The 23,647-nt window shown below is 38.9% G+C and overlaps 1 protein-coding gene across 1 annotated transcript in view; it reads left to right on the forward strand.

Moving 5' to 3' along the window:
- LOC127569033 (NEDD4 family-interacting protein 1) overlaps positions 1-23,647 on the forward strand; it is a 44,567-nt gene that overhangs the window by 12,257 nt on the left and 8,663 nt on the right. The window contains exons 3-6 of the mRNA XM_052013297.1: positions 10,396-10,526; positions 15,774-15,861; positions 18,912-19,036; positions 21,917-21,983. Coding sequence (XP_051869257.1) covers positions 10,396-10,526; positions 15,774-15,861; positions 18,912-19,036; positions 21,917-21,983 — 411 coding nt within the window. The remainder of the gene's footprint in view (positions 1-10,395; positions 10,527-15,773; positions 15,862-18,911; positions 19,037-21,916; positions 21,984-23,647) is intronic.

The raw sequence follows: 23,647 nt of genomic DNA on the forward strand, positions 1-23,647 counted from the left end.
ATTTGAGAATAAAGACAGTAATGATACTTTGTATAATCTAGAACAGTACCTTCCTTATTAAAACTATTTCCAAATTCCAAATGCAGGTGACACCCCCCCCCCCCCATGTTATGGCCGTTTGGGTTACAGAAATTCACCCTTACGGAATTTACAACCCACAAATCACAAATTCACTCTTCTGGAATTTATGAGGAGAAAAAAATAAAGAAACACGAAATGCAAAAGAAACAACAAATTTTGTCAATTTTTCTTTTTAGTCACTCAATACTGCAGGTGAATAAAATTTGTATACGATGTCACCATGTCAATTAGGTTGGCAGTCACAGTTAAGTCTCTCCTTTGCCACACCCTCTCCAGTCCAAGGACCTGTGAACAGACATCTCAGAGTGCAGCAATGCTATGCTTTTCATCTGCAAGGTATTTTCTCTGACACGTGTCATTGTAGGGAGCCACTGTAGCCGTGGCCAGCTCCTTAAGGTAATCCCTCAGCCTTTTCTCCACCTCAACTAGGTCACTGTGCTTTAACCCATTACCTCGCAGACAAAACAAAGATTGGTGGTGTTGTGGATGGTGTAGAAGATTGCTGAAGAATACAGTGGGATATAGATCAGTTGCAGAAATGGAGTTTAATCTGGCTAAGTGTGACGTTTTGTACTTTGGGAGATCAAATGTAAAGGGACAGTGCACAGTTAATGGCAGGACCCTTAACAGTGTTGATGTACAGAGGGAGTTCGGGATCCAAGTCATTATTTCTTTTTGGTATTTTAGTTTGAAATGCAGAAATCAGGGTTACAGAACAACATGTGATAATACCAGAAAATCTGTTTTGGTTGTGCTGATGAGCATATGAATATTGGCCTAGTAATAATAGCACTTAATACCATTATTCTTTAATCAAGCCCCATGAGATCTTGGGAGCGGGTGAGAGTGATGCGCGAATTCTGAGAAATGAATAAATCAAAAAAATCTCATGGAAATCACCACTTGTTACAACACCATCTCAGTATTGCCGATGTGTCAACCTAGTTCTCTGTGCTCAGGTCTTGGAAATCCAATTTAAACCCACAGTATTCTGACTCGGGCAGTTGTAACCAACTGAGCTATGCTGATTTTTGTGTCGATGTTACAAATGCATAGCAAAGCTTACTTTGTAGTTTCTTTCCTCCAACCTCTTGTCCCTTCTGCCATTGCAAACCATAATTGACAAGTTTGTATCTGAGAATCTCCTTGTGATTGAATTATTGTATTAAAATAAATAAGAAAAAGTAACATGAATTTGATGACTAGTTTGCATTTGTAACACTTGGTTGTGTTTGTGTAGTTTTAAGGTCTGGAAGTGGTTTTGAGATTTCCATATTTTTTCACTTCCTTGTGTCTCATTTGCATGAAGACTACTGTACCCCTGTTGCAGAATTAATGTTCTGAAATTGCAATATAATATTTGCAACTCTGTTGTCCCTTGAAGACTAAACAATATTTACTAATATTGAATTTTCAGTCAAAATTAATTGCTGCTGCACTACACACAACAGCAATTTTAAGTAGCTTTGCAATTGGTGAAATGTTGAGAAATATTCCCTCATTTATATGCCTCCCTCACTTGCCATTTGCTGCAGCAGAAGACAAATGAAAGAAGCTGCATGTTGTATTGCCCCAATAAATAATCTGAGGTTAATTATAATGGTAAGAGGTAGTGGATTTGTAAGAGCATTATTAGGTCTAGAGCCACTCTACTGCACATTGGCAAAATGTTAGTAGTCTCCAGCAGTTTATCTTCCTGAAATGAAAATTTTCAGCTTTTTGAAAATTTGTTGCTTTCCTGAAGTCAGTAGCTTGTGCTGGAATTCAGATCCATCTGTAACTGCAGCTGTCTATAATTTACTCGAATGGCAATTCACCACAAGCTGACTCAGCAAATGTCAGCAGTATATATATATACACATGGATAGAGCTTTGCAAGCTAAGCATGGGCTCATTAAACATCCAGATACATATACTTTGCAACAGGAGACAATAAGTACAATGAGTAATGGAATCCTTGTAGATTTTTCTTTGCACTTATTCCAAAGCCTGTGGATCCTGAAACCACTAAGTGCTGTTATTGTTTTCAGTCAAACTTGACCTTGGGTCAGACCAAAAATCAAATCATTTTAACTTTTTTGTTCTATTCTGAGCAGTGCATTTACTCACTATACTAGAAAAACAGTTTAAAATGTCTTTTTTTTTGTACAGCAAATGAATGAGAGGAACAGTAACTTAATTTTAGTCTATACTGCTACTGTGCATCAATTGGAGCTGGGAATGCACCTTCTATATAATGTGGCCTCTATATGAATTAAGTGGCCTTAGTCCAATTTATCCATTTGCCTCAAGTATTTGTAATTAACTTTACAAAATTTGGATTGATAGCATCTGGTTTTGTTGTCTAAAGATCCTTTTGAACCCTAATAGGAAACAGTTGTTATCCAATTTCGCTCCATGGTAAGCATACTTTTCATTGTGTAGCACTAAAACAAATAACACTACACAGTTTCTTTGCTTTCAAGTGGTCTCCTCTTGTACCTTTATTGTGCAGAATATTCTTTAGCACCTCAGTAACAGTTTTTTGATCATGTGGTATTTATGTTGTTATGCTCATAATCCAAAAGTCTTGACTAATGTTCCAAGAATGAGTTTAAACTAATTTAAATTTGGTGCACAAACAATCTGAATGGAAAAACCGAGTATCAGTAAAATATGACATGTTCTGTAACAATCCCTTAAACACAGTGGATTCCCTAATGTTTTTAATGGAAATAAATGCATGTGTGTAATGAAGGGAGAGAAGTAACACTGCAGATTTTATTTTTTATTATTCTCCTGGCAAAATACTGCCTGATGAATTATTCATAATGTTTCATTGTAGTTTGGACTGTTTGCCTAAAAATACTGTATAGAATAGTTGTCCATTACACAATTCAAATAATACTTGGTGTTTAAAAGGTGCAAGTGTTCTTAATTTTTCTGAAAAGAATCCTGGAATGTTGTGTTATCTGAGACGGGCAAGTATCATAAGACCCTTCATTTGAGTAATATGGTCAGGATGGATATGTACATTCATGGAACTGACTAGAACAGGAAAGTCCTTACTTTCTATTTGCCTCTTCGTCTACTGGTTTTTCAGATTAGTATGTGGAAAAACCTCTTGGATGTATGTAAATGAGCTACTTCAATCTGAAGATAAACATCAAACACTGATTAGAGGCTTATGTTTATTAAGGTTTTACAGGGCAATAAACTTTGGTAGCGATTCATTTATACTGGATTGCAATTTCATGCCAGTCAAAGTTTGCAATGTAATGAACAGTACTTTAAACATTTCAGTGAGCTGGTTAGGGAGCAGCACAGACAGCAAGCAATGAGTTCAGGGCAAGCTCTGGATTTTTGTGCACTCTAAGTTTAATTCTGCTTTTTGGTGTTTACAGGTGGGGTTGCATTATTATAGGGCTGATAATCCAAAAATGTGTTTGCAAACTAGAAGTCGGGCAAGTATATGAGTGTAGGGTATGGTAATTGCGGCATGCTTGGAAGGAGCAGGTGACTCTATGTATCCGAGGTTGTGGCTGGGTCTGAGTTTTAAAAATTAATGTCCATGATTTGCCAACAACTCAATGATTTCATTATGTAATTATTGGGATGGGAAAAGGGAAACTAAATGGATAAACTTTTTTTGCCTAGAATTACTAAATTAAAAATATGAAGGGACATCTCATTTTCATAGATTTCCATCGGTCTAAAAGGTATCTAGTTAGATATAGTGCCAAAGGACTGTCTGTGTGAGATTTACAATCACTGCAGTACAGAACTGTGATGGCATCTGGTCTTGATTTACACCAACACAGTACAATATTTGAGGTCTTGATCTTCAGAAACACTTTTCCTCAGGTGGTTAATTTAATCATCAATGCTTGCCTTACTAGAATGTTGCTCATGAGATATGAGCAGTGGCGCACATTTTCTAGGGTCTCACCATGAACCTTTATTGATGGAGGATGGTGGTGTACAGTGGGTCAAGTTGATAAAGGGCTTTGTTGAATGTAGGGCTAAGATGTTCTTCAGTGAACAAGTTAATGATGTATTGGAGAGCAGCCTCTAAACGCATAAGCAAGAGTCATCTGAGTACTGCTGTCAACTGCTGAGGTTGGGGTGACCTTGATTCTGAGGTGGAGATGATATAGGTTAAATAGTTTTCCATTAGTCCTGCAGATTAGTTACCCACCAATGGTAAGCTAGTTAGTGGTCAGGTGTAGAAAGATGGTTTTAAAAGAAAAATTGGAGCAATCAAATCTCAGGGTCTTCTGGACAGCAATGATTCCCCTCCTCCTCCTCAAGTTTCTGAGACTTGGACTACTTACAGTGGGGAACCTCAAAGTATTAGAGAGTCAACGCCAATGCTGTCTCTGCAAATTCCTGCACTTCCACTGGCAGGACAAGCAAACCAACATCTCCATCATTGAGGCCTTATTACACTGGCACCATTGGGCAGGCCACGTTATTTGCATGTCTGACCCTGTATTCTGGAAACAAGCACACTATTTCAGTCTCTGTCATGGGAACAAATTACCAAGCAGATAGAGGAAAAGGTTCCAGGATATGCTCAAAACCTTCTTGAAGAAATGCAACAACCCCACTGATTCTTGGAATTTTTGGCCCATGTCCACTCAAAGTCTTAGATTCTTAGAGCAATACAGCACAGATACAGGCCTTTCGGCCCAATCAGTCCATGTCGACCATGGTGTCCAGCCAGCTAGTCCCAATTTGCTGCATTCGGCCCATATTCCTTCAAGTCCCGCCCCTCCATGTACCTACAAGTGCTTCTTAAATGTACCTGCCTCAACCACTTCCTCTGGCAGCTCATTCCATATACTCACTGCCCTGTACATGGGGAAAAGTTGCCCCTTAGGTCCCTTTTAAATCTTTCCTCTGTCATCCTAAACCTCTGTCCCCTAGTTCTTATAATTGTGGTATAGTATACAGGCAACCTCCGTATTACAGCTGTTTGGGTAACGGAAATTCACCCTTGCAGAATTCACAAATCACTCCCCAGAGATTTGAGAAATGGAATAAAATTTGCTCTCACTGAATTAATGTGGAGAAAAAAAGGAAATACATTTTTATTGTAACACTCAATTCTTGACGCATGTGCAGATGACAATGCTTTGCATTTTGAAAAGTCACAATAAGGACCATTTTCTATGAATGCCAAGCCACCCTCCCCACCCCCCAAATAACATGGGTCATCTGTATGCAATTGATGTTGATTGTTGTAGTAAAAGTGATACTTGACTAGTTATTGAACATAAAATTTGTATGGTAGACTTTGCTATGCAATTTTTTTCTAATTTTATTGACTCTGAATCAAAACCTCTCCCATCTGCTGTTCGAATTGTTCAAAGAAAGTAAGCTCCCATAATTATATTGCTTGGATGAGAAATCTTGATTCATCAAATCTCAGTTAACTTTTCAGACTTGAATTGCTTGCAAATTCTTAAAAAGATATCAACGTCTCTGGGGGTGCAAATCTATCTGTAGTTACCTCTTTTGGAAGGTTGAAATGTAGATTGTAAAAGGATGCTGAAGAGCTTCTGAGGAATCTACACAAGTTAAGTAAGTGGGCAAGGACATTGCTGATGGAATATAGTATGGAAAAATTAAAGGTCATCCAGAAAGATGGAGTTTTTTTCGATAGTGACAAGTATTGGTGATCAGAGGGACCAGGATGTCCTTGTACACAAATCACTGATGGTTAACATACAGTTACTGTAAGGAGGGTAAATGTTAGCCTTTATTGCAAGAGAATTTAGGTACAAGAGTAGAATCATCTTACTGAAATTATATAGGGCCTTGATTGTGTTGCATCTGGAATATTGCGTAGAGGTCTGATGTCCTTGCAATTGAGGGTGGCAGCAAAGGTTCACTAAATTGATTGCTGAGATGGTGGTTCGTCATATGAGGAGAGATTAAACAGACTGGGTCTCTTGAGCTTAGAAGAATAAGAATTTATCTTGTTGAATTGTATGGAATTCTTACAGGGATCAACAGGTTAGACGTAGAGTTTCCCATTGTGGGAAATTTCTCCCAGTGATCTCAAAATAAATGATAATTGGCCATTCAGGACAATTTACAGAGTGAATAGTAAATCCATGGAATTCTCTACCTCATAAGGGCTGGAAATGCTCAATCGTGACACATTGGTGCTGCTGTCTCACCATTCCAAAGACCTGAGTTTGATCCTGACCTTGGGTGCTGGCATTTGCGCATTCTCCTTGTGACTATGCAGATTTCTCCTGGGTGGTCTGATTTCCTCCCGCATCCCAAAGGTGTGCTGGTAGGTTAATTAGTCACTATGTTGAGTGACAGGAATATCATAGCAGAGTTGATGGGCATGTGAGGGAGAATAGGTTGCAGTGAAATAAGTGGCAGAATGGGACTGATGGGATTGCTCCCTCTTATGTCGAGTTCTGGTCGCCTCATTATAGGAAGGATATGGAAGCATTGGAAAGGGTGCAGAGGAGATTTACCAGGATGCTGCCTGGTTTAGAGAGTATGCATTATGAGGAGAGATGAAGAGAGCTAGGGCTTTAATCTTTGGAGAGGAGGAGGATGAGATGAGAAATGATAGAGGTGTACAAAATATTAAGAGAAATAGATAGAGTGGACAGCCAGCGCCTCTTTTCTCAGGGCACCAATGCTCAATACAAGAGGGCATAGCTTTAAAGTAATGGGTGGGAAGTTCAAGGGAGATATCAGAGGAAGGTTTTTTACCCAGAGAGTGGTTAAGGCATGGAAGATACATTGGTCAAATTCAAGAGATTACTAGATAAGCATATGGAGGAATTTGAAATAGAGGGATATGTGGAAGGGGTTAGATAGTATTAGGCAAGGTTTAAAGGTCGGCACAACATTGTGGGCCGAAGGGCTTGTACTGTGCTATACTGTTCTATGTTCAAGCTGAAGATTTATATAGATTTTTGGATATTAAAGGACTCAATTGATAGAGACATAGTCCAGGAAAATAATGCTAAGGTAAAAGATCAGCCATTATCTGATTATAAGACAAAGCAGGCTTGATGGGCCAGATAGCTTGCTCCTTCCATTTCCTTTTTATTTTAGAATTTTCAAATTGTTTGCTAGTTCACTTGCCTTGGTACTTGCTCTTTGTTCATTTTGACCATCTTTCACCTGCTGTCTATAATCAGCCTTAACAAACGAAGGGTGTTATGTTCTGTTTTCTGGGTATTCAGTGGTTAAAATTATTATATCTTGGAGAAAAGGCAAAACATAATATTTATTTACAAGATAATGTGGAGCTAATGTCAATTTGTGTCACAATTCATTATTCCATACAGAAAGCTTTTGGAAAAACAAAATGATTTGATGCATATTTTCATAACATCACAACATTTATATAACTGAGCCCTCTAATGTGGTTAGAAAACTAGTTAAAAGGATCATGCAGGTGGTGCTTTTGATACATGCTGTGTTCTTTCCTATGTGATGCATTCTATGCACATTGAGTGCTGAAATTCTATGGCTGAGCAAGAGAAGTCTGAGTTGCTCGGTCACCAGGTTCAGAACATAGAACACTACAGCACAGTACAGGCCCTTCGGCCCACAATGTTGTGCCGACATTTTATCCTGCTCTAAGATCTATCTAACCCTTCCCTCCCACATAGCCCCCTATTTTTCTATGATTCACATGTCTATCTAAGAGTCTCTTAAATGTCCCTAATGTGTCTGCCCTCGCAACCTCGGCTGGCAGTGCATTCCATGCACCCACCACTCTCTGTGTAAACCCCTGACATCCCCCTTATACCTTCCTCCAATCACCTTAAAATTGTGTCCCCTCATGTTAGCCATTGTTGCACTGGGAAAAAGTCTCTGACTGTCCACTCGATCTATGCCTCTTATCATCTTGTACACCTCTATCAAGTCCCCTCTCATCCTCCTTCGCTTCAAAGAGAAAAGCCCCAGCTCGCTCAAACTATCCTCATAAGACCCTCTCTTTCTCAGTACCCTCTCTTTCAGCACTCCCACAGGAGATTGAAGGAAAGGGAAGCTGAGATGGTAAGGAGTTGAGGGATGTTGGAGGGGTGAGGGAGATGTGAAAGGCCAAAGTATGACTCTGGCACCCATGTGCATGCACACATCTGTGCAGCAGAGTGTATTTCCAATTTTTGTGGATCCACTTGCCATTGAACCAAGACCACATGGTAGGTGGTATGCAATGCCAACCACGCATAAAGATGCCTATGTGTGAAATATTTTTCACTTCAGTGAACTGGAGTAGAAGCAATTCATCATCAACCACACAGAACTGGTGAAAGTGATGACCATTATGGAACTTGGCCAATACTTAATCACAATGGTAAACATTTGCCCATCTGCTTTGAATTTGCCTTCTTAAAATCTGATTAGAACATTTTTTCTTAATTGTTATCTTTCCAAAACAATTCAGTTTTAGGACAAAAAAACACAAGCCAGGATGACCTAATAACATATATATGGAAAACTCCAGACCAATTATGTACATTCATTCAGTATTTGAACTTACCCATTCCAGCATCCAATTGTATCTTGAAATCCTCTAGTATCTTTTGTTGCTTTACCTTGTATTATGGATTATCTCAGCTACATGATTTAAATACAGTTTTGCTTGTCATTAATTTAGCTTGAAGCCCTCTAATTTCATTAACCTGATTAGATAAAATAATGTTTAGTATTCTAAATTTACTTAATTCATACATTTCTATGATAAAGCAATTAACATTGCTTATTTCAGATTACTGAAATATTTTAAATGTGAAAATTACTAAACTGAATTGTTTTCTGATGGCTATTTTTTAATAGTTACTTAACTATTTAATGGTTTATTTTCCTCAAGATTACTCTTTAACTGTAAAATCTTAACTTCTAACTTTCATAGTTCATACCTGTACAACTTTAAACATTCTTATTCTTTTCAGCACCTTTTTGTGTGTTTCTTTTGAACTGCATAAACCAGAATTGCACAATTTTTTTTCTAAATGATGTATAATCAGATAATTTTTAAAGCCTAGGCCTAAGCTTTAGATTTGTATCTTGAAAGTTTGGTGGTTTTGTTTCCCTATACTTTGTTTCCATACCTTCATGTTCAACAGAGCAAATCGCTTTGTGCCATTCTTTTTGTTTCTTCAAAACGTTTATGTCCATAATTTTGGTCCTTTCGTTTTATGTTAATGATTCTTTCAGTTATCAAACTTCATTTCAATTTGAGCCATGTATTATATATCATGGAGGCTTAACTCTGAATCTCCTGTGGATTTTAGTTCTGGTTGTAATATTTCTTGTGACACTTTGACAAAGTACATATATGGGAAAAATGTGAGAACTTTTGCTTTCCATTTTATTGGAAGAATTTTCAAAGATATGCATTTATATGATGAATATCATGATCTCCCAATGCCCTCAGGCACTTTAAAGCTTTAAAATTTTTCTGAACAGTTGTGTCAAAGGAAATAAAATTGAAGAAAATTTTGGAAAGTGTGGCCTTCTTTCTGCTTGTTTGGTATCATATACTTTAACCTCTTTAACACCAAATGAATCTGTACCCAATGTCCCGCAAATATCCTCCAGTCCCCACACAGTAGGGTAGATGCCATGTGAACCAGAGATCTTTAATTTCCAGGTCTTTTAAAATTTCGTCCTCCTTATTGATATTTTCAAAGCTGTGAAAGCCATGGAGCTCTAGTAAGTTTGAAAAGATTCTGGAAGTTTTTTGCCACAATTATGCCTTATTATTTAACAGGTCCTTGAGGCCCTCTTAAGGTGGAAACACAGTGGTACAGGACTACAGTCATGTATGGACTCCTAGAAATATAAATGCCCAAAGAAAAGGATATTTTGGCACCTGTCAATTGAAGTGCTTGTAAAGGCACCATGGAAGGCATGCTGAGTCTTGTGGTTGGTCTAAGTATTCCTGTACAGTGATGAAAAATGTGGCTGACTTGTGTTTCATAATGTTGTTAAAGCGAGTTCAGCATAAAATGTTCGTTCCCAACCCAACTGTGGCTAGTACAAATTAAAACGTGCACTATGTGGCAACATGGTAAATTTACAGATTAAGCTAGAGTTATAAGGAAATGTAACGGAATATAATTGAATTTGAGAAATACCATGCAATATCACAGTGCCAGTGGCTGTGAAGAATCCTTGATACAATAGCTGGCTGCATTGTGTCTTTGGCAGGGCGCTAGAGTTCTTCTACAGTTCATGCAGGAAACTATGCAGAAGATGCTACAAAACAAAAATGGGACAAAATTTTGCTCTTGAACTGCATTGCTCTATGTATATTTTTAATGTTTTTATTTTCTCTAGCCTACTTTGATTACAAAGAGGATTCTGCATTTCCAAAGCCCCCATCCTACAGTGTAGCAACTACCCTTCCTTCATATGATGAGGCTGAGCGAACAAAAGTTGAAGCAACCTTGCCTCTGGTCTCTGGAAGGGTGAGTATCTAATGTGCACAAATATATCACTGCTTGGGCACCATGGACGAAAATATGTGTAGCTTGGCCTAATGCATTCTCTCTCCATTAATATCTTTCTCTGAAAAATAAAAACTGATATGCTGATCTCTAATCTTGTGTTTGATTTATACCATCTGTAACTTCATCCTGTCTTTAACAAGGTACATTAAGGTGGTCTGCCCTTTCTGTGAAGGTACCCTTTGTTCACTAATATGATAACTCGGACAGCCTTGGCAAGCCAACCAAAATTTAATTGATAGCTCAAGATCAATTTGAATGATATCAAGCATGTCATGGGGGAAATAGTAAAATAATCTTCACTTATAAGTCTGATTTCACTGATCATGAAATCAGACATATTTTAATTCCATTCCAATAACAAGTTTTCAAATACTTAGTCATTGGATTTAAGCCAAAAATTTTTCCTGTTTCAGTAAGATTTCTGGAAGCTTAAAGAAACACTAGCTATATTTTCTCCAGCTCTTGCACATGTTAGAACTTGTTTTCATCTGCATTTGTGAACAAAGCAAATCAATAAACCTGTCTTTGCCTGTACTATTTTAAAAACGGGATTCCGGTTGGGTGTTCTTCTTTTACTTACAGCATCTATAATTTTATTTTTGCAAAGGGCACAGAATTCTTGATGTAATCTGTATTTTTCAAGTATTGAAAATAACAACACAAAACTTTTCTGTGGTGCTATGAACTAATGTAGTACTGTTATCCTTGTATGAAAAATAATTGACAGATTTCACTATTTCTCATTGGTGTACTTAACTTCAATATATGATGCTACAGGAAAATAGCCATCTTTCCTAAAGACCATAGGAAGCATTTCTCCCATGCTGTATCTTCTAATTAAGTTTAGTTTGTCTTTGACATGAAACAATTACATATTAAACATTTTATCATAACTTCCATAAGTTTGTAAGTTTATTGAGAAGACTGGGGTAGGATGAAGACAGTTAATTTTAGTAAGTATTTTACCTTGGCTTTAGTGTTTCACAAACACAATGAATTCCATGAATTAGTTATGGCCATTTTGAAATGAGGTAGTGAATCAATGTAACTAAGAGTCAGCCTTATTACAATTTTGTTGATTCATAGGTGATTGATTCAGTATTGACTTTACTTTCATGACTGTCACTTAAATCATCCCCTTGGGCTCCTAAAATTGAATTTCAATCTCCCCAGCATTGTACTCTTTGAATTCAATATCAAGTCTCAAGGGCTACAATGTGTCTAGACAATAGATGAGGTGCTGTTTCTTGAGTTTTTGTTAGGCTTCATTAGTACAGTGTAGACGGTTAAAGATAGAGAGAACAGTATGGGACTGGGATGGAGAATTAAAGTGAAAGTAGAAAAGCTTGACCACCCTTGTGCAATGAACAGAGATGTTTTGCAAAGCAGTCACTCAGTCTGCATGTAGATTCTCCAATGTAATAAAGATCACATCGTGAGCAGCACATGCAGTACACTAAATTGGAAGAAGTGCAGATAAGTTGCTGTTTAACTTGGAATAAAAGTTTGGGTCCCAGAGTGGAAAGGGAAGAGGTAAAAGGGCAGGTGTTGCATCCCTTGCGGCTGCGTGGAAGAAATGTCAAAAGAAAGGTCGGTGGAGCTGGAAAAGGGAACCTGAGAATTTTAGAACAATCCCTGTTAAAATGCTGAAAAGGAAAGGGAAGATGTATTTGCTGGCAAATTACGGAGGATGATCTGTTGAATGTGGAGGCTACTAGGGTGGAAGGTGAGGATAAGGGGAACCCTATCCCTGCTCTGGGTGGGAAGAGGGGGTGAGAGCAAGGGGATTGAAGCTGATGCAGTTTCGAGCCCTCAATTATAATAGAATGGAAGTTGTGCAAAGGGAAGGTAAGCTGGGAGAATGAAAGGGAGTTCTTAGAAATAGTAGAAGATTTGAGTACTGACCTCTGTGGAATTCCTTTTATAATGATTTTCCAATCAACACATGCCAAATTGTACTCTTCTTCCTGATCAGAGTCAAATTTGGATCCAGCTTGCTACTCTCCCATGGATCACTTGTGCTTTTAACTTTTTTAACCGGTCTGCTATATGAGACCTTATCAAAAGCCTTGCTAAAACCTTTTGCTTAACAATGATTAACTACTTTGGCTAAATCCCTTCTCAAAATTGTAAAATTGGCTTTACCCCATTTGAGAACCTGTTTTACTTTTGTCCTTTTGTAATTGGTTTATTATTGTCATATGTACTGAGGTACAGTCAGAAGGTTTATTTGCGTGCTATCCAAACAGATCATTCCATCCATAATAACATCGAGGTATTTAAAGGAAAACAGAATCCAGAATATAGTTTTACAATAAACAATGCGGTGTATGGCGAGTTTCCAGCCAGTGAATGTTATACAGTGCCTCGAGTGGACGATGCAGTTAGACAAAGTGCAAGGGCTACAGTGAGGTAGATTGGAAGATCAAGAGTTCATCTTTGATCATATGAGAGGTCCATTTAAGCGGGATAGAAGCTGTCCTTGTGCCGGGTGGTAAGTGCTCTCGAGCTTTTGTATTCTTTGCCCAACGGGAAGTTGGAGAAGAGAGAATGACCCAGATGGGAGGCTTCCTTCGTCATGTTAGCTGCTTTCCCGAGACAGTGGGAAGCGTAGACAGAGTCAGTGGAGGGAAGACTGGTTTGCATGAGACTTTATTCCCAGAACTATGCCAGCTCTAACTGAATTATGATCCTTACCACGGAAATGCAATTTCCACTAAAATGCCCTCAACCTGTCCAGCTTCATTCCCTAAAACTAAATTCTGAAATGCACCTTCTGCTGTTGTGCTTGCTACATACTGACTGAGAAAAGAAGTTCTCCTGCATACAATGTGGAAATCCTGTTACCTATAAACCTTTTACACAATTACTGGTTAATATTTGGGTAATTGAAATCTCCCTCTATTACTTCCCTTGTGCTTTTGTGCTTGTCATTAATTTACATAGTTTGTCATCTATCCTCTTCACTGTTTGGAGGTCTGCAGTACAATCCCAAAGGTGTGATTGTCCCTTTTTGTTTATTCTTTAGTTCAACCCGTAGATTCTCATTTCCTGATCATTCAGTCCCCTCTCTTACCTGTTTCTTTAGCTAATACTGCCACTTTCTCATTCCTGTTTTAATCTCCTACGCTCTCTCCACTGAAAACTCCATAATCATGAATCTTCCAGTTCTGCTCTCTTTAAGCCACATTTCAACGATAACATTCTAGTTCCAAGTATCTATTAGTGCACTCAACTCATCTGAGTTATTCACTATACTCTTTCAATTGGGAATTTAACATTTAAGCTCAGTCAGACTTATTTTTGTGTGTATTTTTAATGTTTGTTTTCTCTACCAATCAAAATCTATCACTAATTTTCTGTATTTTGATTTTGCTTTATGGCACAACTCATTACTATGGTACAGCAAGAGCTCAATTTTAAGTCATTTTAAGGACTAGGGAATCAAATGTGGGTTCCCACTAGTTAATGCTACCCAGAACCACTTTAAATCAAAAAGATTGATTAGCAATTTTGGCATTGGCTAATCTTTCCAAGTATTTCCAGCTTCAAAAGAAATTAATCTCTAGGAGTTTCATGTGCAGAAGCAGCATTCAGCAACTTGACGTCTCCTGCTATCCATGAATTTTTTTAAATTAGAATCAGTTTTTAGATTCATGTTTTGTTTATCCTCCAAGTTTTAATCTATTAACTTTATAGGTTTTCTGTCCATTTAAGTATTTAAAGATTATGTTGTTACCAGATTAGATGTAATGTAACCAATATTAAAGAAATACCCTGTATACACTGAAAAAAGGTAATCTAAGATTCAAATGAAGATTGAAATTCAAACTAGTGAACATAATTGTTTCAAAAACATAAATGATCTGCTGAGTATTTCTGGACTTTTCTGTCTTTATTGAACATAATTGATTGTTTCCTGTAATAACACCAGCATCACTTGCATGGAGGTCCAAGGTGAAAGGTTTAAAACAAAGTTTTCAGAATTGTTGGCAGTCAACATGAAGAATTTAGTGAATACTTGCATATTCCATGTTTCCTTTTGACATAGAAGGAGGCCATTTGTCCCATTGAGTCTATGCTGGCTCACAGAGCAATCCCATTCCCCCACTAATTTTCCCCACAACCTATTCTCCCCAGTTCCCATCTGACTTATACTAGTGACTGATTAACCTACCGACCTGTACATCTTTGACACATGGGAGGAAACCGGAGCACCTGGCATAAGCCCATCCGATCACAGGAAGAACATGCAAGCTCCACACAGACAGCGTTGGAAGTCAGGATTGAACTCGGCTCACTGGAGCTGTGAGGCAGCAACTGCTAACTGTGCTATTCCCACCATTTAGCTGAGCCGCTGTGCCACCTCTCAGTTGGAAAAATGGCTCAAAACTACAAATCAAAAGAACTGTAAAATTATTTGTCTTGTATTAATAACAGACACACAAATTAACTGTTCAACATTCAAATTATCTCAAGATATCCTGGTAAACAGTAGCAAATCCAGTTTCAGAAGTGTTGATCCTCAATCAATCTTCTTGACTGTAATTTGAAGGTGAGTGCCACATGTTGGAAAGTCCTTTTTGTGTAGTTTTCCAAGAAGCCTGTATGGGGAGGCGGGGGGAAGATTGTGGAAGAAGGGGAAATGCTACACAGCCTTAAAGTAGTTGGTGAATGTTGTTGGGTATCCAAATGGCTAATTGCTGGTAATGGCACAGTTTGTAGAGCTGCTGCCTCAGAGATCCAGTGATCTGGGTACAATCTTGACCTCCAGTGCTCTCTGTGTGGAGTTTGCATGCTCTTCCTGTGACTACATGGGCTTCTGCCAGGTGCTCTTGTTTTCTCCCTTGTGTCAAAGACGTACAGGTTGGTAGGTTAATTGGCCAGAAGGGGACAACTGCCTGAAAGAAAACAAGCAGCAGGTGTTGGTCACAGAAGTGATGTCAGGTCAGGGAATTATACCTTGTGGAATGACTGAGAAATTTCTACATTATTGTATTGTTAATAAATAAAAAAGAAAATGCTGGAAATATTCAGCAGATCAGGCAGCATCTCTGGAAAGGGCAATGGTTAACATTTCAGATCTGAGACCCTTAGATTTCCAACATCTACAATTTCATTTATTATGTGGTTATTGTTTGCATGTTTCCAACCCTCCAAGAAGAAGAGGACAAATCTAAAATGTATTTCTTTTTACCCAAACAGGATGATGATTTTTCAGGAAGGGACGACTTTGATGATGCAGACCAGCTGAGGATAGGGAATGATGGTATATTCATGCTGACATTCTTCAGTAAGGATTATTTTAAATTATATTTGGACTAAAATATACATGTCTGAGAGTTGCATAACTAATTTGCCAACAGAGAGGTATTCTACATAAACATCAATGAAATGGCAAACACATGGATACAGAGTGGACAGTGCCATATGTAAAACAAAGGCTTTGTGAGTTGTCACATAATTTTGTGGTGCCTCTACAACTTGACAGAATAATACTAAACACCAAAGATCTTTGTAATTATACTGGTATAGAATTAGCAGCTCCAGTAATAGTTGCATTAATATTAGAGAGATTAATAGTTGTGAGAGTCTTAATTGACATCGCATATTGGTGCCCTTTTACCAATTTTCCCAGATGACTTTGTGACTTTTCTGTCTGGAATAGAAGAGACCTGTAGAACTAGTCCCGCTTCACCAATGTGTGCAAGTTATTGGAGTGGCTTTAACATTAGAGAATTGAATTCCTTCACCCAGCTAGGTGAAACAGAGTCGTGAAACTGCTTTAAATTTTAGGTGAAACCCAGATCTGGTGAGCATAAAAAGGACCATCTGGCCCTTTGAGCTTGCTCCATCTTGCATCAAGATCATGGCTGATCTTCCATCTCAATGCCATTTTCTTGCACTATCCCCATATTCATGGATTTTGAATTATCTCAATAACTGAGTCCCCACAACCCCCTGAAAATTCCAAAGATTCATCACACTTTGCATTTCTCCTCTTCTTAGTCCTAAACAGCCTGTCCCTTATTCTGAGACTGTGATACTTGGTTCCAGGCTCCTCAGCTAGGAAAACATCCTTTTTTCATGAAGTCTGGCAAGCCCTGTGATAATTTGTTTCCATGAGATCTTTCATTCTTCTAACCTCTAGGGAATACAGGCCCAGTATACTCATTCTTTCCTTGTACAGCAAACCTACACAAAACTGCACTCATTGAGCTTACAGGTCCTCCCCAGGTTATGGCACAGTTCCGTTCCTGTGAACTTTTCATAGAACCCTAGAACACTACAGCACAGAAAACAGGCCATTTGGCCCTTCTAGTCTGTGCCAAAACTTTATTCCGCTGGTCCCATTTACCTGCACCCAGTCCATAACCCTCCAGACCTCTCCCATCCATGTATCTATTCAATTTATTCTTAAAACTTAAGAGTGAGCCCGCATTTACCACATCAGATGGCAGCCTGTTTCACACTCCCACCACTCTCTGACTGAAGAAGTTCCCCTTAATGTTCCTCCTAGACCTTTCCCCCTTCACCCTAAAGCCATGTCCTCTTGTGCTTATCTCTCCTAATGTAGGTGAAAAGAGCCTACTCGCATTAACTCTTTGTCTATACCCCTCATCATTTTGTAAACCTCTATCAAATCTCCCCTCATTCTCCTACGCTCCAAGGAATAAAGTCCTAACCTGTTCAATCTTTTCCGGTAACTCAACTCCAGCAACATTCTAGTAAATCTTTTCTGCACTCTTTCAACCTTACTGATATCCTTCCTATAGTTAGGTGACCAGAACTGCACACAGTACTCCAAATTTGGCCTCACCAGTGTCTTATACAACCTCACCATAACATCCCAACTTCTGTACTCAATACTTTGATTTATGAATGCCAGGATGTCAAAAGCCTTCTTTATAACCCTGTCTACCTGTGATGCCACTTTCAGGGAATTATGTATCTGAACTCCCAGATCCCTTTGTTCCTCCACACTCCTCAGTGCCCTACCATTTACTGTGTATGTCCTACCTTGATTTGTCCTTCCAAAATGCAACACCTCACACTTGTCTGCATTAAATTCCATCTGCCATTTTCTGGCCCATTTTTCCAGTTGGTCCAGATCCCTCTGCAAGCTTTGAAAGCCTTCCTCACTGTCCACAACGCCTCCAATCTTAATCAGAATTATTCTGGTTTCGTAACCAGAGCAGTTCGCAAGTCGGAAATGTGTCCATGAACAGAGTTCCCACGTGGCAGAAGATGCCTGCAGCCCCGCAGTAGCCGGCAAATCCATACTGCTGGTCTCCCAAACGCTTGTTCTATTGTTGGGACTGTACATAAGTCAAGCGTTCATAAGCTGTGGATGATATTTATCCCCTTGAAGTCTCTCTACATCCTCCTCCCACCTAGATTTGGTATCATCAGCTAAGATAGAAATTTGATCCGCAGCCAAATTGTGAGATAATTGTGATCAAATGGCCTAAGCACTGATTCCTGCAGTACCTCACAACTTACAGCCTGCTAACCCGAGACTCCCACATTCCAAAGACATACAGGTTAGGAACTGTGGAAATGCTATGTTGGCGCCGGAAGAGTGGCAACACTTGCAGGCTGTTCCCCAGCACATTCTCAGTAATGCAAAAAGGTGCATTTCACTGTGTTTCAATGTACATGTGACTAATAAATATCTCATTTCCACTCTTAGCTTTCTGATCAATAACCAATTTCTCAGTCAAAGCCAGTATATTCCTTCCCTTTTTATTGATCTAGGCAGTAAGTTCTACTGTCAGCATGTCCTTCCTCATTTCAGAGGAGAAAGTGGATTGGTGAAATTATTGTGCATAAATGACAGTCTGGATCACCTTCATTGCCTTGAATCCAAAGACATTTACCTGTTACTTCACAATGGAGGAAGTTGGCCATGATCACAAATTCTTAACAGCAGTCAGTGGCAATTAAGCATGTGGTTTCTGCATCATGTGTTATTTCCCTAAAATTATGGACAGAATTAGATGTCCCTTTTCCAAGTGACATTGTGGCCACACTAAGATTCCTGCTTCCATATATTGTGGATGCACAAGGATTACGGAAAATACCAGTCACCTTTCTGCTTAGGCTGCTGACCCTGTTACCTGGTTGTGCATCTGGTTCAGGGTCAATCTGAAGCAGACTTCTGGTCAGAACTGCTTAATGCTGGTGAAATGGGCTTCAAAGCATTTAAGAGTCTATGGACCAGAACTTGGTTTATTAACCTTGGGAGGAAAGGTTATTGGGAGCATTCTGTAAAGGACCAAGAAGCTACAAGAAGTAAAATCAAATCTTATAACATTCTTTCTCCATTCCATTGTGTTCTAGTGGCATTCCTCTTCAACTGGATTGGTTTCTTCCTATCATTTTGTTTGACCACTTCAGCTGCTGGCAGGTATGGGGCCATCTCTGGATTTGGCCTCTCTCTGATTAAGTGGATCCTCATTGTTCGGGTAGGTGAAATGATTCCCCATATTGTGTTTTCCAATGTGGTTAGAAAATGTACAATAAAATCATAGTGAGTTTTCCTTTAAGTCACAAAATCCAAATGAAAATCTTTTAAGTAATATAAATTTTAGCATCTTGTGTTTTTGTGACCATCCAGTGTTCCACAAAGTATTATAAAGTCAGCTTCTTGTTGCCAAATCATGGTGCCTAACTAGGTTTCATGTTTGTTTACACAGTGTTATGACGTTAACACTCTGATTGGCACTTCCCATTCAATAGGAAAATTTCAGCATTGGCACAATGAAATGCCAGTTTCTTTGAAAGAAATGCTTTCATGAGAAGAAAGATGAAGCCATCACAATCAAAGTTTGCATTCTGTAAAATTGATGTTCCAGTTCTTGAATTATTTTTATGACTGAAGCCTTGCGTACAGCCTCAAAAGCACTTGGAATGTAGACAAAGATCAGTACAACTTTGGCCCACAATGTCTGTGCTGAATTTAAACTGATCCCATCTGCCCGAACATGATTTATATTTGTCCATTCCCTACCTGTTCATGTGCCTGTCTAGGTGCTTCTCAAATGTTGCTATCATATCTGCTTCTACCACTTCCACTGGCTGTGGGTTCCAGGGACTACCTCTCTCTGTGTTTTTAAACAAAAACCTGCCTCGCAAATCTCTTTTAAACTTCCCCTTTGCACCTTCTAGTATTTGACATTTCCACTCTGGCGAAAAGACTCTGTCTATCTAACCTATCCAAGCTTATCATAACTTTATATACTTCTATCAGGTTGTCCCTCAGCCTCTGATGCTCCAGAGAGAAAGATCCAGGTTTGTTCAACCTCTCCTTATAACTAGTCTGGGCAACAGTCTCCAAAGCTTCCACATCCTTTCTGTAATGTGGCAATCAGAACCAATGTTTTATACAGTTGCAACGTGACTTATTGACTTTTATACTCAATGCCCCGACCAACTAAGGCACGGACAGGCAGTTGCCAGATTACTTAAGGGTTCCGTTCATGAGAACTGTCTGTAAATCTATTTTTCTGTTGGGCAGAAGCGAACAATTTCTGTGAGGGGCGATTAAAATGAACATTTATTTATTGTTTTCTCCTATGTAGCTACAGTGGTCCAGAATCAGAATATCCCACACCCGGTGACCAGTTTTGATGACCTTAAAGGATCAATGAATGTTGCATTGTTTGATCAAGTATTTTACAAGCGTAAATAGAAGAAATTTGCCTTGTCAGGTTCCAAAGCAAGTTTCTTAAATGGTCTCCTGCTGTGAACTGGCAGCTGCATCCTTAAAGACAATGTATCTCTTTGATTACTGGAAACTTTTTTTGAAGACTAGTTGTCTTTTGGATTAACTAGCAGCTAGCCCTATTCCATAACTCCTGAAGATGTTTGCATTTCTGTAACTAACTTTTCTGTCTTGAAAAATTCTTTAAAAATTGATGGGAGAATTTGTGTAAAGTCAGATTTCCATAAGTCAGGTCTTCTGTAACCCAGGGAGCCCCTGTATGCCGTACACCTTCTTTACCACCTTATCTACTTGTGTTGCCACTTTCAGGGAGCTATGAACTTGCACCCTAAGATCCCTCTGTACATCAATTATTAAGGAAATAATTTTAGTAACTTCATGTGACAACAGATTCTCTTGAATTACTGCCAACAGTATGATGCAATCTGAAATAAAAACAGAAAAGTTTAATTTAGCATTGTTTTTGGCAGCAACGTTGTGGGCCAAAGAGCCAGTTCCTGTGCTATACTGTTCTACGCAAAAAATGCTGGAAACAGCAGGTCGGGCAACATAGTGGAAAAAAAAACGGGGTTAATGTTTCAGATTGACGATCCTGCATGATTTTGTTTTGATGAAGGGTCTGCAACCTGAAACATTAACTGTTTCTCTTTCACAGATGCTGCATGACCTACTGTGTGTTTCCTGCATTCTGTTTTTATTTCAGATTTCTGACATTTGCAAATTTTTTGTAAATTTTCATTTACTGATGCAATTTAAAGCCTTCCTTCCTTTGGATGGTTTCACATACTTCCCCATGTACCTTACAGATTAGAAGCCGTAGCTGGGGTCTTCAAGGGTTGTATGATCTTAGATTAACACTCATTGCACAGTCTAGGTAATTCTGTAAGTGTTATTAGCATTGCTCAAGTATTGCTTAGACTCTCAACAAAGTTACATTTGTCTTCAAGGGTTGTATGATCTTAGATTAACACTCATTGCACAGTCTAGGTAATTCTGTAAGTGTTATTAGCATTGCTCAAGTATTGCTTAGACTCTCAACAAAGTTACATTTATTTACTGAAATAAAATAACTGACATAATGGCATAATGCAAAATCTGAAACATTACCAGAAGTAAAAAATCAGATCTTTTAAGGCTATGTACTGTTCTGGCAGCATTGAGTATAAACAGTCTGTTTCCTGACAGTCTTTAATATGTTCCAGCACACATTGTGGTTCTGTTCCATCCAGTGCCACCCAGCTTCCTATGCTAAGACGGTTCAATGTTTCCCTTGCTCATTCTCTCTTTAATATCCTTAAATATCCTTTTGGTCTTTTGAAATAGTCAGAATTTCTGAGCAAATGCTTAGAAAACTCCCAAAGCTGTTTGTAGTGCAGTTATTATTGCAGTGTAGAAAATATATGTGATTTGAGAAGATTTTGGGTTTTGAGGAATGAGCTAGATGTGTGGAATAGTCTCTCGCTTTTCTACTTGTCCTGTTGAAGATAATGAGATTGCTATTTGATCCCCACAATTATTATTGATGTGTTCATTTGAAATCAGCAGAGCTATAATTAAAGGTATAAATTAACATATTCTGTTACATCTGTGGCCATTGTGTAAAAATAAACTTTATTTTCAGTTCTCTACTTACTTTCCTGGATACTTTGATGGTCAGTACTGGCTCTGGTGGGTTTTCCTGGTGCTGGGTAAGTGTCTGATTTCCCTTTTTTTAAAAGTATTAGTTTTGATCATTTTTAAATGGAGGAGTTGCAAGGTTTGGGTGATATTGTAATTGGATTATAAGAACATAAGAAATAGGAGCAGGACTAGGCCATTTGGCCCGTCATGCCTGCTTTGCCATTCAATAAGGTCGTGGCTGATCTGGTCGTGGACTCAGATCCACCTACCTGCCTTTTCCCCATAACCCTAATTCCCCTACTATGCAAACATCTATCTAACTGTGTCTTAAATATATTTAACGAGGTAGCCTCTACTGCTTCCCTGGGCAGAGAATTCCACAGATTCACTACTCTCTGGGAAAAGCAGTTTTTCCTCATCTTCATCCTAAATCTTTTCCACCGAATCTTGAGGCTATGTCCCCTAGTTCTAGTCTCATCTACCAGTGGAAACAACCTTCCTGCCTGTATCTTATCCCTTTCACAATTTTATATGTTTCTATAAGATCTCCTCTCCTGAATTCCAGCGAGTATAGTCCCAGGTGACTTAATCTCTCCTCATAGGCTAATCCCCTCATCTCCGGAATCAACCTGGTGAACCTCCTCTGCACTGCCTCCAAAGCTAGTATATCCTTCCTCAATTAAGGAGACCAGAATTGCACACAGTACTTAAGGTGCAGCCTCACCAGTACCCTGAACAGTTGCAGCATAACCTCCCTGCTCTTAAATTCAATCCCTCCAGCAATGAAGGCCAACATTCCATTTGCCTTCTTGATCACCTGTTGCACCTGCCTACTGACCTTTTTGCAATTCATGCACCAGCACTCCCAAGTCCCTCTGCACAACAGCATGCTGCAGTCTTTAGCCATTTAAATAATAATCTGATCTGCTGTTTTTCCTTCCAAAGTTGATAACCTTGCATTTACCAACATTGTACTCCATCTTCCAGACCCTTGCCCACTCACAACCTATCTATGTCTCTTTTCAGACTCTCCGCATCCTCTGCACAATTTGCTTTTCCACTCAATTTAATGTCATTAGCAAACTTAGATGTACTGCACTCGGTCCCCTCTTCCAAATCGTTAATGTACATCAGGAATAGTTGTCAGCCCAGCACCGACCCCTGCAGCACCCTGCTCACCACTGATTGCCAACCAGAGAAACACCCATTTATCCCAACTGTCTGCCTTCTATTGGCTAACCAGTCCTCTATCCATGCTAATACATTACCCCCAACTCCATGCATCATAATGGATAAGTCTTTTATGCGGCACCTTATCAAACACCTTCTGAAAATCCAAGTATACAACATCCACCTGTTCCACTCTGTCCACTGCACTTATTATATCCTCATTGGCTTATTAACATTTTTTCTCTACATTAGGAATCACTGTGGTGCACTTGAGACTTTTCATGGCAAAAGTAAATTCCTTTGACTTCAAAACAATAATTCTCACTAGTGTAGTAGCTTCTATGTGATGAACCACTCCAATGTTTTGTATGGATCAAAGGAGGAAAGGAGGGGGAGGAATAGAGTTAAGGGATGTGACTGGAGGGAAGGGATAGATCTTGAGGTTTGTGCCAGTAGATTGGCACGAAGGAGGGTTGAGAAAGTGAATTCCATAATGCTAGCATGTATCAGCTGAAGGTGGTGGTACACTGCTTTAAACAGATGCATCCAGAATTACTAACGT

Source organism: Pristis pectinata, chromosome 4 (assembly GCF_009764475.1).
Source record: "Pristis pectinata isolate sPriPec2 chromosome 4, sPriPec2.1.pri, whole genome shotgun sequence".
Classification (NCBI taxonomy): Eukaryota; Metazoa; Chordata; class Chondrichthyes; order Rhinopristiformes; family Pristidae; genus Pristis; species Pristis pectinata.